The 13801-nt window shown below is 35.2% G+C and overlaps 1 protein-coding gene across 1 annotated transcript in view; it reads left to right on the top strand.

The window, feature by feature from the left end:
- The window catches only part of LOC100370123 (3 beta-hydroxysteroid dehydrogenase/Delta 5-->4-isomerase-like), a 52457-nt gene extending 44321 nt beyond the window's left edge, over positions 1–8136 (top strand). Inside the window, exon 2 of the mRNA XM_002738623.4 lies at positions 5714–8136. Within this exon, the coding sequence (XP_002738669.1) occupies positions 5714–6552 (839 nt within the window). The 3' untranslated portion in view covers positions 6553–8136. The remainder of the gene's footprint in view (positions 1–5713) is intronic.
- The last annotated feature ends 5665 nt before the right edge of the window (positions 8137–13801 follow it).

The following is a 13801-nucleotide window of genomic DNA, read 5'->3' as shown; positions in this document are numbered from 1 at the left end:
TACTACATGTAGACCTTTCTCAGATTTGTTCATTTCGTGATGATATCTTCAATTCTCTAATTTTGGTGAATATTTTGGTCATTTTTGGTAGAAAGTGATATTTTCGACTTCTTGTTAAAAACTGTAAGTCCGATTGCTTTGATACTATACATATTGTTCATTTTCTGATGATGTCTTCAGTTCTTTAATTGAAATGTGCATTTCTAACAGCGGAGCTATCTCAGCCGATAGGCTGCTTGTTATTATTATTTCATCTATTTTTTTTCAATATTATTACCAGCATATATCAAGTTTTTTTGTAATCGTAGTTTGTTGATTTTTTTTTTTTTTTTTAAACCATTGTTGTGCTTTTGACAGTAATTCTTGTAAAATTTGTATGTTTATATATGTGTTTTAGAAGTTAATGTAACCATTTCAATTCCTTCTGAGGAATTTTAAGTGTTTCAATAAACCTAAACCTTAAAATAATTAAAACAAATTAGGCATCAATGTTTTTGTAAGATATTTACATCTATCAAGGACATTCGGTAAACTGCTTTCCCACTTGTTTGTATTCAAAATTAATTATGACAATGCATATTTATATTGAAACAAACTGCAATAAAGGGAATAATATTATATAACAAAGGGCAAGGTCACCAGAATTCAACTATGTTGTTTTAATGAATGCAGTTTTAGTGCCATATCTCTGCCATGCTTTGACTGATTATATGATTCAATTTTATATATTCATTATACATCATTACAGATTATGTTAAAATTTTATATATTCGTTTCACATCATCACAGCCAAAACAGATTCAGCTTGGACGTTCAGTTGCGAGACATGACAAAATAAACGCGCGTTGGAAATAAATAGAACGCGTTGTGACACAAGTCTCACCAGCCACTCACACAATATAATTATGGTATTTTCAAACGCACTGTGCATGTGGGAAAGTGATGAGTGAACTCGAGCAAAATTATGCTAGTGTGAGAACATGCTATATACCCCGCGGAGTACTTTCTAAAACATCGAGAAAATTTGCCATTTCAATTATCTTCTTTTCTGTAATATTCGTGTGTAATCTGTAATTATGAAAATAATTTATGAGTGCATATGGAATACATTTCGTTATGAATTATTCTTAATATAAATTTCTAAATTATCTTGTCAAAATCATTTTTTTCAGGTTTTTTTTTTCTCCCAAAAAAAACGAAATAATTTCACAATGTCAAGAACGAAAAGTAGTGTTCAACATTGTAGAATCTTGACTTCATGAAACAGCAAACTCTGCTCATGACCAGAGCCGTTGTCTTCGTTGAAAATTCGCCAATTCACCATAATCGTGGTTGTGAACTGTTTAGCTGATTTTTCAAAAGATCATATGGATACTAAGTTTTCAATTCATATTCACCCCAACCATAGACCTTAAAATACATATTCTAAGGTCTATGCCCCAACTAGTATTCGAATATTCTTTCGGAAATTTGATACATTGTTCAAAAAATCCTGGACAAGGATATGTCTCAGGCTGATGTCAACTAATAATACGCAATTCTCCATGCAGTACTAGAAGTTATTGCTGATACTAATCACGTTTTTATTACCTTGCCCGTACCATCAAAGATGGAAGGGAAAGGTATATTAAGGGAAAAATTTTGTCCGGCGTTGTCGTCGTCATCGTCGTCGTCGTTGTTGTTGTTGTCGTCGTTAATAATTGTTATTGTGTGCATGATAACTTTACTAATTCTATTCCAAACTTCATCAAACTTGGTCACCTTGTTAATCAGTATAAAGTCTTCCCTGAGTTTGAACAACAGTAGTCCTGTATGAAAATATCATGCAAAAATTGAGAAAAACGGATAAAATATTTTGACTGTTTCTACTTGACTGATTACTGGTGATACACATCAAAGGTCACTGATCTCAGTGGAAATATGCATTGTTGTATGTGTTCAATGAAGCAAATGATTTATCTTGTAATAATATCCTTGGTAAAGTATCTCAGAATCCCTTACTGGGTTTCAAAACCAACTCATGGAGAGATTGCACAGACTGATACACATTTGCAAACCTACCAATACAATCTTTACAGAAAACAAGATGTCAGAAAATCAATATAAGCACTCCTATGAACTGGGTGCCAAACTTTGATCAAGATCGGAAGCTAATAGAAAATCTGTTTAGTTCAAAGTTATCAAATCAAAAACAATACATAAAAAATACATAAAAAGCAAAACATTTCATCCACATTTAAGAAAATTGTTCTAAAATATATGTATTCTGTATTTGACAAATAGTTCATTCGACAAATGAAAACTTGCAGGAATATGTTTCAGCTATTAGAACAGAATGATAGAGTTTTTATAATACTGGTTTAAAAACGCACTTCAAAGATTGCAGTGTTTGAAGATGTAGATTCTCAGGAGGCAACAGTACTGTTGACTTCTCCCTCCACCGGACACCAACTAACTATTTAAGTTGATTTGCATACAAAGCAGAGCTTGCAACATGATAGCTATTCATAAAGGGTGTTTTTTTTTTTTTTTACTTTTCATATAAAACAGTAGTCACACAATGAGGCAGTTCATATTTGTCTCAGTGAATCATTAATTTTTGACAGACACCTGTACAAAATACTTGGACGAAAGCCAGCTAAGATTTTCTGTTATCTTGCATGTTTTATGAATCTATTCACGTCTAAATGCAGCACTTTTTTTTTTGTAATGAGGCATTTGTTTTTATACTAAAATATCTGAATTACTTTGAATAAAGCTGGAAATTATGTCCCTTAAAATAATTAAACAAATAAGGCACAAATGTTTTTGTAAGATATGTACATCTTTAAAGGACATTCCGTAGACTGTTAGTTCAACCCCAAAACTTGTTTGTATTCAAAATTAATTATGACAATGCATATTTATATTGAAACAAACTATGTTAAAGGGAATTATATTATATAACAAAGGGCAAGGTCACCAGAGTTCAACTATGTTTGGTACGTTACTCGCACCTGTAATAGACGAGCATAATATTACTGTCGCATGTCCTTCGTCTTAGCCACACAACCGCTGCAGTCCGCTTCATGTATGTAACATCGAATATTTAGTTTGATGATTGATAAACATTTATTCACCGTTGCTTTCATGTTTTATTTTGTCATATCTCACAACTGAACGCCCAAGCTGACTTTGTTTTGGCTGTATGTTCAAACTATATACATGTACTATAAAGAAAACTATATATCTTAAATTTGATAACTAACTGGGACTGTGCCATGCATGGCTCGTTAAATATAAACCTGTTCTTTAAATTACATTATAAGTAATTACTGGTACAAATAATTGTAAAAACAACATATTATGAACCCCATTATTGACCCTATCCTTAAAAAAATATGTTGATCTAATTTTAGACTAGACAACTTAAAATGTTCTACCCCAAATGACAGCACATCCACATAATTCAAAAAGTATGGACCTTGTCCTGGTCACGCGAGTTTTGTCCATCATCAAGGTTGAGGGCGCTCTTATTATTAGCATATCTTCTGAAGCATATCCTCGGGGGCGAAGCTACGCCACAAGACGTTCCACGTTGCTACGACGCGCACCACTGTACATGCATTTCTATGGGCTCTGTGCGTGCTGCTGTGGAACACCGGTCGAGCCCGTGGAAAATTTGAAAAAACAACACAAACTCAACTTTGAAGTAATCCCGAACAACTAAATTTATATATGTTACACAAGTAGGGCTAATCTTGTTACACTGTTCAGAGGAGTCTCAACAACCATCCCAAAGTATCGTTTTCTGCAAGTTTTTGGCCTTTGTTTTCACCGCCGCTGGTTGCCAGGCGGTGAAAATGCCCAGATATCCGCCCCCGAGGATACTGAGTATATCAGTACAGATATAGAAGATTGGACTGACTATGTTGCTATTTACAATATTCCATTACGTACACAGAAATTAATTGTAACAAGTTTAGGGAAATTATGATGAACTAATTTTACCTAGTATATCATGGTAGAGCAGTGTAAGGATTTTCTATATCTGTATTCTATGTAATAATAATCATGGCCATCTGATTGGTTCATACAAGCAGATTGACCTTTTGACAATATGGCTGACTCTCCCAAAATACAACATTATCTTGAGATGTTGGTCGTTTTACATACTATTTCTTTAATTATTATTAAATTTATTATGTTAGAAACACTTCTGTTATTATTACTCATGAGATATGCTCTATTTAAGCATTATTTTTCATTACATTACAAATTCATAACATGCGATAAATGTAACATTCACCACCAGGAGTTTTCACTACTCATACTTTTACCACACCAAATGTGGTGATAACATGTAATTGTAATAATAATAATATGAGGTTATTATGCACGAAGACAGTACAGCTGGAGTATTATTGCATACTTTAAGGTATCCTCGTAATAGCCTTATTATTATACATCATGGGAATGCCGAAATCCAAAAATTTAGAACAGAATCAGCAAACTTCTTTGTGTGGAGTCCGACCAAACCCTGGTGGCAGCCATGTTTGTTTTTATTGTTAGAGAATGCTTGTACGCGTGATCATTTCATATTTGGAATTCGCATTTCCTTATATGCTAGGATGAAAATACCCCGTTAAATACCGCAAAATTACAGCACTATGTAACTTATGGTGTTACGGTGATAGATGTATAATAGTAATCTTTATTACATTCATATCTCTATTAGTATGTTGACTGTAGCGCAATACATGTATGAACAAAAGAATTACCGGAACATTCAAATATAAAAGTGAAAAAATAATTTAGTTTAGGATATTTCTGTTTGTGAAACATTTCCAGGTCACTAATGAATGTATAGTACATGCCCTTAGTTTGAGGCAGTTGACTTTGATGTTTTTCCTTCCCAGCTTTTATGTAGTTTGCTATTTGTAATATTTCTTTCTGGTAGATTAAATCTGTCTTATTATATCTTTAAATTTTGATTTGTAATAGGCACTTACCCTTAATTGGCGATCTGCTCCGCTAGGATTGCCCTTATAATCACTTTTGCGGGTTTGTGTGTGTCTGTGTGATTTCCAGTGTTTTCACCTATTATTTTTTCTGTGATTTTTTTGGCTCTGCCGATTTCGCTCAAACTTGGCGGGTAGGTCACACCTTCACCCTAGTTATTAGGAAAAATCTGTAAAAAAAAATTTGGCCCACCGTTGCCATAGCAGTAGCCAACAAATATTTTTTTTATAGCTTCGCGCCAAATGTATCTTCTCCTACAAATTTGGGATAAACCACCTCAGACATACAGGTAGCTCATTCTACTCAGCTTGAGTGTGGGCACAAAGTTACTATTTGAATTTTTGATATTCTTTTTCACCAAGAAATTTGACCCCAAAGTTGGGGTAACTGTTCAAAAGGAATTGCTTTTTAACTCTTGGTTCAAACTTGGCAGGCAAGTCACACCTTCATTCTAGTTAGGCTGTAAAATCTAAAAACAAATTCTGGCCCACCGTTTCTATAGCAACAGCTAAAAAGTCGTTAAGAATATATTTTAAGTCAGGGACCCAATTGTAGATATCAGAGTTGTCCAGAAACATAATTTTATGTCTATGGTATCTAGTATTTTGTAGAATAAGATAATGCACTGTTGTTTGTAAACAAATAAATGAATAAATAGACAATATATCATGGAAAACCTGAACTTATTTTAGATTGTTCATCTTCCCCTCAGGTTATGTGGATGTGGGATCTCTGCCAGACATGGAGAAGCTGAAAGCCATCAACATCGTAGGTGCTGAGAATGTTCTGAAAGCTTGCATTGATAATCATGTTACTCGACTTGTGTACACCAGTACACAAGACGTTGTTCTTGGCATGGAACCCATTGAGAATGCAGATGAGAGCAGTGTTGGCATACCAAACACATTTTTGTACGAAGGATACGCTGGTACAAAGTATGAAGCTGAGAAAATCATTCTCAAAGCCAATAGCTTAATACTTGAGAATGGTAGAAAATTGAAGACATGCTCACTTCGTCCGACAACCATGTATGGGGAAGGTGATATCTATTTCTTGCCACCTACATTGAAAGCCAGCAAACAGCAAGGTGGTGTACTGATGAGGATTGGTGATGGGAAAGCTCTATTCCATGCTTCGTATGTCGGCAATGTCGCCTGGGCTCACATCCTGGCACTGCAGCAATTGAAAAGACAAAGAAGTGAGGATGACATTTCTGGGCAGGCATGTTTCATTTCCGACGACACTGAACCAATGAATCTGTTTGATTTCATGGAGCCGTTTCTCCAAGCCCGAGGATTTCGTTTATCCCGGTATCACATTCCATACTGGTTTATGTACATCGTAGCTTTTATTGTTGAGTTCTTGGCGTGGTTTTTGCAGCCTTTCAGTAAGATCAATTTCCCCATCAATCGAAATGTACTTCATCATATGTGCACATCATGTTATTTCAGTTACCATGGTGCTAAAAGATACTTGAACTATTCGCCTCTTTTTTCTGTCGAAGAATCGATGGAGAGAACAGTCCGATATGTGAAGCGTCTTCGACTTTAAATTACGTTTCATTTTAAAATAATTTTACAAATCATGTACCTGATAGCCCTGTAGTACAAATACAGTATATCTTGTATTTGTTTTATTTTGTTATATTGTATACATCTTTTTCTCATGTACATTTAATGTATTGTAACTAATATTGATTGGGTAATTGGACATATGCTTGTGTGACCCCTGAAGGTCGTATATCTTGATCCCCTTATGGGCTGGGAGTGGGACAATGCATTGAGGTTGATTATTGCTGTAATGGGAGAAACTAGCAAAGATTGTACCAATATGTGTGAACTCATGCATGACCACCAAAGTACATGTATTTGCCTATGTCTATATAATGTTTATAAGAGTAAGATTTTTTCTACATTTTATAAATGCTACTTAACTTTTACTGCCAAATTAAATTTCCATTTTACTCACAAAGATATTTCTTAAATAAGTAATTGAAGTTGAAATCTTGATTTAAAGTGCTTATCAGTTATTTTACGATGATGCAAAGAATCTTTACTGTGCAAATAAATTGAATGTGAAAATGTATCAATATAAATTTCAACTAATAAATATTTGGTATTGTATTCACACTAATATTGTAATAATGTTTCTGAAATAACCATAAATTAAACTTTTCATGGAAAGTTTTGGTATTTTGACTGTCATACATACATGTTTTATTAGTCCCCGTTGGGACAAAGTCAAAAAACGGGGACTTATAATTCAGTCTTCGTCAGTCCGTCCGTCCGTCCGTCCGTGCGTGCGTGCGTCCGTCTGTCCGTCCGGAGTCATATCTCAGAATCCCTTACACCGATTCCGTTCATTCTTTGCATGTGCCTAGTACTTTATATAGGACATATGCACATGTAGTGGTTTAGCGATTTGATTCAAAATGGCCGGCTGGCAGCCATCTTGTATACATGTTAGGATACATGTCCATGACGATTTATTTCGCAATTGGATCAAAGATGGTCGACTGGCAGGCATCTTTTTATTTTTTATGCCGTATCTTCGACGTGCTCTATCAGTTTTCATTCAAAGTTGGGACATACATGTACTTTATACATGTTAGGATGCATCATGTCTGTGACAATTTGTTTCAAAATCTGGTCAAGGATGGCCGATTGACAGCCATCTGACTTTTTGACCGTACTACTATATTTCCACAATTTATGTACCATTTTTAGTTCCCGTTCAGACGGTAGTCCGAAACGGGAAGTAGTGTTTTTGGTTGTGTGCATGCGTGCGTGTGTGCGTGCGTGCATGCATGCGTGTGCGGTCATATTTCAGACATGCTTTGACGGATTCTCTTCAAATTTGGTACACATACATGTCATGAAGGTATACATATGCGCATGAATTTGTTTTGTGATTAGATCATTTTTGACCGTTTGGCAGCTATTTTAGACCCCAAAATGTGCAGATTCTGATTAAGATTACATGCATCTAATACAAAGTTGTTTTTATGTTGTTAAATTAATGTCAATAAAGTTCTATTATTATGTTGGTTTGTCAGAATGTTACCTTTATTTGTTTTTTGTTTGATATCTTGATTTGAAAATGATTGCAATAAAGATTATCAATATTTTTACTACGTACCTGGACCCTGCCTTTCCCCTACATTGTATTATCGTTCAGGCAATGTGTTCCAGTGTTGCATCTTGGGAGAAGATTCGCTTAAGATAAGATAAGATAACTTTATTGACATTATTCTTTCTATAGAAGATGAACATAGTCAAGTGAAATAAAAAAAACAAGTAAAAAGGATAATCAAAAAATTAAAATAACAGATTAATTAAAAGGCAATTAAAAGGTAGTGCAGAATCAGGTGTTTTATTAATACACACCTGTTTGCATTATAAACACACCAAGCTTAATGTGGCAGTTTGTCATAATGTAAATAAATTTATCTGGATGATCCATTGAAGTAAAATTAGGATTATCCTTATGTAAGTCTGTAAAAAGTATCTGCCTCATTTTATTGTGCTGTGGGCAGTCCATAATGTAATGGTACTCATCCTCAACTGAGTTATTGTCACATCTTGTGCAGATTCTGTGTTCCAGTTTTGTTTTTGGTCTAGTATACCTCCCTTTCTCAATCATAAGCTGATGGTCACTAATTCTTAATTTACAAATATATTTTCTATATTTTGAATTATTCACATCCATCAAATACTTTTTCATTTTGAAGTTTGTTTTAAACTTCCTGTAGGTGCGAAGTTTGTTGAGCTCTCCTGAATCAGATTTTTCTAAATTAATGTCACTCTTCCACTTTTTTGAATAATCATCTTCTATTTTTTCTAAAACTCCCTTCACACTTTTACTATCCCCCTTCCAGTAATCATTAATATTATCAACACCAGTTATTTGACTGATTGTTGTTGCCCACTTTGTTTTGTTGTCGATATTGTAAGACATTGCCTCATGAATTAGAGTGTTTTCTTTCACAGTGCATGATCTATGCCAGTATTTTATCATCATTTTATTAATAAATACTGACAGTGGATGTCTACCCAGCTCTCCTCTTACAGCCAAATTTGTTGCAGACTGGTTAACTTGAAGGAGTAGTTTGCACAATTTTATGTTAATTTTTTCTATGACTGTTTTGTCTGTATACTTTTCTATCCCCCAAATCTCACAGCCATTAAGTGAGGTAAATGGTAACACACCTCGTGTTCGGGTCCATGTTTATGGATGCCTGTTGTCACTTCGCGATAATTAAGACTGAATAGTCTGAAGATCACTAAATTATTTGGTAAGTGCAGTGGAGTAATTTGTTTTTTTCTACTGAGTGTGGGTTTTTACCTTATTTAATTAATGCTTCCTGCAATGATATGTTTGCCTGCTCGTTTGTCATTCAAGCTCCTTCAAGCCAGTTATCTATTTCAATTTGTGTTGGCTAAACAAATATTTTCTTGCGTTTAACTGAAATATAAGTAGCCCTACGTAAAATGCTATGTTGATCGGGGCTAACTAATGGACAATGCATCTTCGCACTGCCCTGCGCATGCAGTCACGGTTGTTTTGTATTCGATCGTCACAATAGCGACCATGCATTGGAACATGACTGTTTTGCACGTATTCAAGATAATCGTTCTGGTTTGATTATTACAATAAAACAATCATTGATCCAACAGTATCACGTGATTACGATTTTGAGTGCCATTACGAGAGAAAACTGAATAACTTCATTCAAAATGCCCTTGTCTGGTGACGTACGTCCGCCATTTTGAGAGATTAGCCAGAATTTTACGTCATCGGTAGTGTAGAATATCATTTGTAAACGAAATATTGCCTCGTGACAACATGGAATAGTCATTTAAACCGTAAAATAGTAGTTTATGTCGATTGATCCCAGTTTTTATTGTGAAGACGCTAAAAGTTAATTTTTTGCTATCCACTCCAAAATGACTGAGTCGGGCGATCGTCGGTCCGTGTTATGGTCTAACCCACCCCCCCCCCCCCGATACAGTCCGTGTACGCAGGACTAAAATATAAGATGATATATTTGTAAGCAACGATATATGACATTTCGGGAATTGTATCGTTGCGAATCTACGAAGGTAATTTGTTTGATGCCCGTAGCTGATGGTCGCACCGTCTATGTGATCACTGGCGCTCTCGTTTGTATCTTTTTTACCAGTTATTGTTTACAAAAATAATAATTGTGGGCACAGATCTAGAAGCAGTACCTACACACGAATTGGTGACGTCATAAAATACATGACCTTCAATCGGGGTCGTTTCCTCGGTATATACGAATTGGTATATACAAATTACAATAAAGATACTTAAGACATTACACATAAGGTAAAACAAATCACGTGAAAATATAATGATAATAACGGTAATAAATCCTAGCTTAACAGTTGAACAGAACGCTCATATAGTCAGTCGGGTGACGCCGAGGGTCACGAACTGTGTTGCAAAATGGCCGTGTGGTTGAAACTGGGTCATGGCGTGACGGGTGAGGAAGACATCATTAAACACTCAAAATCACAATAAAACGGGGAATTGGTTGCATATTACGGCGTAGCTAACATGGGAAATAAAAAAACGCCCAATACAAACGACATGGGTTCGAATCACACTAGATACACACTCACCAGAACCGAAGCAATCAGAAACCAGCAATCGTTTTGGCTTTTCCGTTCAACTCATCGGAACACTGGAGTAGTTAGAAAAATAAACACCACTTAACGACCAACGTCGTGGCGTGGTACACAAGCGTGCCATCAAAATAAAACAAAATTAGCTTGAAAAGACAGTGGGTTCGAGTCCCGCTCAGAGCTACCGTAAAAACGTAAATCAAATAAACTGAAATCTCTCAAACCGTAAACAAGTAAACAAAGAACGTCGCAAAAAAATAATAAACCTCACAAAACTCCACCATACAAAACTGAATGAATAAATAATAAAATAACTTATGTCTTAAACTGGACGACGCGCAATTTGTTCAACAGTTTCCAGATTGTGACAAGAGATAAACAAGACCCAAGTCAAGGTAAGTTTTGTTAAAGTGTCGATGGCGTTCCCTATATTACGAAAACAATTCAGGCAACAGACGAATATCTTCTGTGGTGTTGTTGAATTTATACTGTGTCTGCGGAATTGTTGATTGAGGGTTCGAAGCCAGCAGTTAACATTTTGTTAGAAAGTTTCACAATTAAATCAAATATCCAATGATACCAGTATATTTATTTCATTATTTTAACAACTTGCAATGGTGGAAGTTGGTCAAACACGAGTTCTTACACCTAAATAAGTATCAAATATTTGTCGACACATTTATTCTCTCAACCTTGTAGAGGTGGAAATGAATTAAACAACAGGTATTTACTCACAAATATAATGGTCAATATTTGTCCATACATTCATTCTGTCAATTTAAGAACTTGTAATTGTTGGAATTAATCAAATGAGAGTTGTCTACACCAAAATAAGTTTCAAATACTTGTCCACACATTTATTCTCTCAATTTAACAACTTGTAATGGTGTAAAATAATTAAACGAGAGTTGTCTACACCAAAATAAGTCTAAAATATTTGTCCGCACATTTATTCTCTCAATTTAACAACTTGTAATGGTGTAAAATAATTAAACGAGAGCTGTCTACACCAAAATAAGTCTAAAATATTTGTCCGCACATTTATTCTCTCAATTTAACAACTTGTAATGGTGTAAAATAATTAAACGAGAGCTGTCTACACCAAAATAAGTCTAAAATATTTGTCCGCACATTTATTCTCTCAATTTAACAACTTGTAATTGTGGGAATTAATCAAACGAGAGCTGTCTACACCAAAATAAGTCTAAAATATTTGTCCGCACACTTATTCTCTCAATTTAACAACTTGTAATGGTGTAAAATAATTAAACGAGAGCTGTCTACACCAAAATAAGTCTAAAATATTTGTCCATACATTTATTCTCTCAATTTAACAACTTGGAATGGTGTAAAATAATTAAACGAGAGCTGTCTACACCAAAATAAGTCTAAAATATTTGTCCGCACATTTATTCTCTCAATTTAACAACATGTAATTGTGGGAATTAATCAAACGAGAGATGTCTACACAAAAATAAGTCTAAAATATTTGTCCGCACATTTATTCTTTCAATTTAACAACCTGTAATTGTGGGAATTAATCAAACGTGAGTTGTTTGTTTACATCAAACTAAGTATTTAATATTTGTTGAGACATTTATTCTCTCAATTTAACAACTTGTAATGGTGTAAAATAATTAAACGAGAGTTGTCTACACCAAAATTAATCTCAAATATTTGTCCACACATTTATTGTCACAATTTAACCACTTGTTAATAGTGGAAATTACTTAAACGCGACTTGTTTAATCAGTTGACATCAATGCAACTTACCCGCAGACAGTGCACAACAGAGTATCATTATTGAGCAATTATAAACGGGAACGTGTCTTGGCATTAGGGTTAGGGTCGGGTCAGGTATGGGCAACGGAATTATTAACAGGAACGTGTCTTGACATTAGGGTTAGGGTCGGGTCAGGTATGGGCAACGCAAATGGCAAACACCCAATTGGCAAGATGTACACTATGGCATTATGGCATGGGTTATGGCATGCATATAAGTTTACACAAGTAAAAACACAAAATCGGCAATTTTTTGGACAATTGTAACTCAATAATAGAAATATGTTGTATTTCTGTATATATACACACTATATAGTCTTATCAAATGCAAACACATCCAGTCAATCCATTGTGGTCTTGTGGGTCAGTTCTCTACATAGTGATCAGGAGGACCTGGGTTCAATTCCCTTGCCTGCCCATCTTTTTCTCGCAAACACCATTTGGCAATAAAGCTAAATATGACAACAAATTATTTAATTTGCATGACAACCCACATAGCTCAGTTGATTTGTACTATGTCAGCAATGTGAATGATCGCTGGTTCGAATCCAGTATGTTTAGATTTTTGAATGCTAGTGAAGACAGTGCTCCTATGAATAGGACTTAAATCCTAACTCCTGTGTGAAGACACTCGTGGTACAGTGGACAAGACAGTGCGCTGGGAAATCAAAGATTGCAAGTTCGAATCACGGATTGGACACTCCTACAAAAGACATGAAAGACGTTAAAAACATAAACAGCGGATTCAAAAACTCAAGTCAGGAAAACAGAACACAAGAATACTACCCCACATGGAAGCCAGTCGAAGTCCACATGGAAGCCAGTCGAAGTCGTCGAAGAACGAACACAGTCGAAGAACGAACACAGTTGACACCTGTAGGTCACGTGCAACAACAGACACGAGGAGCATGGCTGCTCTCCAAATGGGTCCCTTCTTTTGTATTGACCCCCTAAGGATTGCTAATCCCCCTTTCTAACTCTTCCCCCAAAAATAATATATCGCCCCTTTTAAAATGTATTGACCCACAAATTAATGAATATTCATGAGCACAGAAACTGCTACGTCATGAATAAATTAGCATAATTTAAAAAAAAATTGCATAAAGTGCAGGTACTCCTTCTGGAGCTCTGCCTAATTGTGTGTAACTCGGTGTTTATCTAGCTGCAATTTTTAAATGACGTGAACTAGCTACGTTAATATCGTGACGATCTTTCATAATTTGCGATCAAACAAGGCGGGCCGCCATCTTTCAATATACAGTAGGCCACCTTGTCGCAGCGCCATATACATCCAAGGTCACTTGTTTGAATCCATTTGTTTAAATGTGCATTTGAGAAAACTGAATTATTGTTGCAAGGTTTTGGTGGAT

This window comes from Saccoglossus kowalevskii, chromosome 8 (genome assembly GCF_978046115.1).
Source record: "Saccoglossus kowalevskii chromosome 8, keSacKowa6.1, whole genome shotgun sequence".
NCBI lineage: Eukaryota > Metazoa > Hemichordata > Enteropneusta > Harrimaniidae > Saccoglossus > Saccoglossus kowalevskii.
The sequence above is the reverse complement of the archived record's forward strand: the minus strand, read 5'-3'. Positions and strand labels throughout refer to the sequence as shown.